This window comes from Cryptomeria japonica, chromosome 7, assembly GCF_030272615.1.
Source record: "Cryptomeria japonica chromosome 7, Sugi_1.0, whole genome shotgun sequence".
NCBI lineage: Eukaryota > Viridiplantae > Streptophyta > Pinopsida > Cupressales > Cupressaceae > Cryptomeria > Cryptomeria japonica.
Genome location: NC_081411.1, coordinates 315,914,412 through 315,917,508, shown reverse-complemented (window position 1 = coordinate 315,917,508; position 3,097 = coordinate 315,914,412). Strand labels below are relative to the sequence as shown.

The 3,097-nt window shown below is 40.7% G+C and overlaps 1 protein-coding gene across 1 annotated transcript; it reads left to right on the top strand.

Moving 5' to 3' along the window:
• Positions 1–475: 475 nt before the first annotated feature.
• On the top strand, positions 476–1,007 carry LOC131856716 (uncharacterized). The gene is made up of 2 exons (XM_059208611.1): positions 476–557; positions 706–1,007. Exons 1-2 carry the CDS (start codon positions 476–478, stop codon positions 1,005–1,007), a joined length of 384 nt encoding a protein of 127 aa, XP_059064594.1.
• Positions 1,008–3,097: the final 2,090 nt, after the last annotated feature.

Here is a 3,097-nt window from a genome sequence, read left to right as displayed (position 1 = left end):
TAGGTCATCAAGTGGATGGTCAGTGAGGACACTCGATATGCATGGGGGCCATGTGCATTGGCCCATTTGTATAGGGATTTGCATGACGTAGTTTCCCATGGCATCACTTCATTGGGCATACGGATCACATTGGTGCATATCTAGTCATGGGAGCACTTGCCTATTATGAGACTAGTGTGCATGATGTTTAGGGCGATTGACTAGCCCTATGCTTATATGTATGGAAGTATGATGATACAGCCCCAGCTAAGGAAGCTGGAGTACTAGAGATGAGTGTTGGATGATCTAGATACATTGATATGGTGCCCCTACCTAGATTGTGAGCAATGGGAGGATGATGCAGACACGATGCCATATGTATTCATAGTTCGGTTCCTGATTGGGTGGATGTCCTCTGTGGTTGAGAGACATTTGCCAAGTTGAGTGATGAGACAGTTTGGTCAGACATAGGGTATGCCACAAAGTTTTGTAGAGTATGCCAGAGTTGTTTGAGAGAGATTCCAGTGGGGACCTGTATTGCCCTATGATCAGGCCTTGGTATTTTTTGGACTTTACAGGTGAGGCCATGACCATATCGAGTAGAGGTGGTGGATGCGAGGGTGACAGATGAGTGTGCTGAGTATTTGGTGGCACGCCTCTTTCCATGGATCTCAAATCCAGTAGAGCCTGTGCCACCATTCGAGGATGATAAGGCATTGAGATAAGGAAAGAGGAGGAGGAGGAGATTAGATGGAGGAGGTGGTGGTCATACAGGAGGTGGAGGTGAGGGTGGAGGAGGTGGTGGTAGGGTTTTAAGGAGAGTCAGGGGTGGGCTTCCTTTGCGACTGGGACAGGGACCGGTTATACAGGGACGACCAGTAGCAGCAACAGAAGAGAGGGGAGAGGGAGGAGGAGGGCGAGATATGGGTGATGGTGGGGATGTTGGTGGGGGAGATGCAGGGATGGGTAGTGGTGGGGGTGATGTTATCGACATGGGTCAGGGAGCCATTGGTGGAGACAGGGGATAGGGAGACCTATGAGAGGTCATGATAGTGTAGCTACAGACTTGCCTGATGAACATCAAGGATCATAACCAAGATTTGGAGGCTGAGTTAGAGGACAGAGATGCAGAGATTTCTATGACGGATTCCCATCTTTTTACACGGGGGAGGCGAGATGACCACAATGCTTAGAGAGAGAGATGATGTGATAGATAGAGTGAGGCAGCTACAAGATAGCGTCCGACCATTGGAGGGAATATAGGGACAGGGTGCTACAAGAAAAGTGATGAGGGAGATTTATCGAGCAGGAGAAGAGATTGACTACTTGCAGGGTCTTTATGAGAAGGTAGTGCCAAGCAGTCAGCGAGTGATGAGCTATTCCTAGATGCGGTGGGCAATTGTGATGAGATAAATGTATACTTTATTTTGATGAGATGCATTTATGTGATGACATGATTATTTTATGCATGATGATGACATTATTTGATATGTTGATACTAACATGTGGATGCAGGTTATTTGTGAAGTATGCAATGATTTTGATCATATTTATATGTATGATGTTGATATGATGATATTGACATGTGGATTCAGGTTATATTTGATGTATGAAATGATGCTTATGTGTTGATGATAGTGTGATTTATCATAATGCTTATCTGAATGTATGTTATGAAATGAATATGTATGTTTATGCAACTAGTATATCATAATCAATATGCCTATTATTTTTGTTGATTATTTGAGCAACATAGAGGGGGGTGAATCATTTGACAATTAAATTTTCTTTTAACCTTAATACATAGATTTGGAGTAATTAACAGAATTATCAAAAAGTGAAGGCGCATGTAAGAAACAAATCACACACAAGAAACACCAAAATTTACATGGAGAATCAAAAAAAGGAAAAAACGACGGAGAATGCTAATTCTAAATATATAAACACCAATTAAGGTGACATTGATTAAGGTAATTTTTACAAAGGGTGGCTCATTGCCAAGGTGCTCACTACCTTGAAAGGCTCACTGCCGAGGTGCTCACTGTTGGTGGGCTCACTGCCCTAAAAGGCTCATTGCCTTTAAAGAAAGAAAGATAAAGAGAATCCACCACAAAACCACAGTCTGCACTATCAAAACTGATTTTGTTAACAATTCGCAACACTATACTCACACAAAAACTAGATTCTTTCAACCTCACATGTCTTCAACACAAAAATCTATATCTCAACTCATCAAATCATATTCCTATAAATATTGTCTCCAAAAATCATAAAATTCTTATTGTCAACTGAGACAGAGATCTAAAATAAGTCTCCAGTAAAATTCTCATGGTGGGAAGGAATGAGAAGTGGACCATATCACACCGTTCCACATCAAAAATATCAATGCATTACATACATTACCAAAGCCAGACCCAAAATACATTTTCATGTTATACAACCTCAATATCTGGTCCAATTCCTCAAGCTTCAGACCAATCCAGACCCAAATATAATACCAAGAAACATCTTTCGAGATACCAAACTCATCCGATGAAACTTGGAAACCTCCAGATGCACAATAAACCTAAAACAAACACTTTTGTTTATCATACCATATACAGACCTAATTCGGACCAAAGGATTTAATATCAATGACAACAAATACATAGTGTAATGCTAACAATCTCCCCCTTTGTCATTGATGGCAACATCCATCAACAACAACAACAACAATAATAATATGAAAAATGAAAGATCATCATTATGCACAATCATCTCTCTCTCCCCCTTTGACAACAATGAAAAAGGTGGACAAAACTCCCCCTGAGAAACTTATTCCCACTCCCCCTTAGAGGAAGCACACCAGCATCAATCCAGAAAAGAATATGCATGTTGCTCACTGGACCAATGCACATCTGAAATGCACATGATTTCAAATTGGTAAGAGCTAATACCCCTAACTTCTACCAGAGATACTCAAAAGTATCTTTGCACAATACCTTAGTGAATATGTCTACAATTTGCTCTTTTGTGGGTACATACTCAAGTTTTTCCTCATTATCTATAACTTTTTCCCTCAAGAAGTGATACCTGATAGATATATGCTTTGTTTTGGAATGTTATACCGGATTCTTTG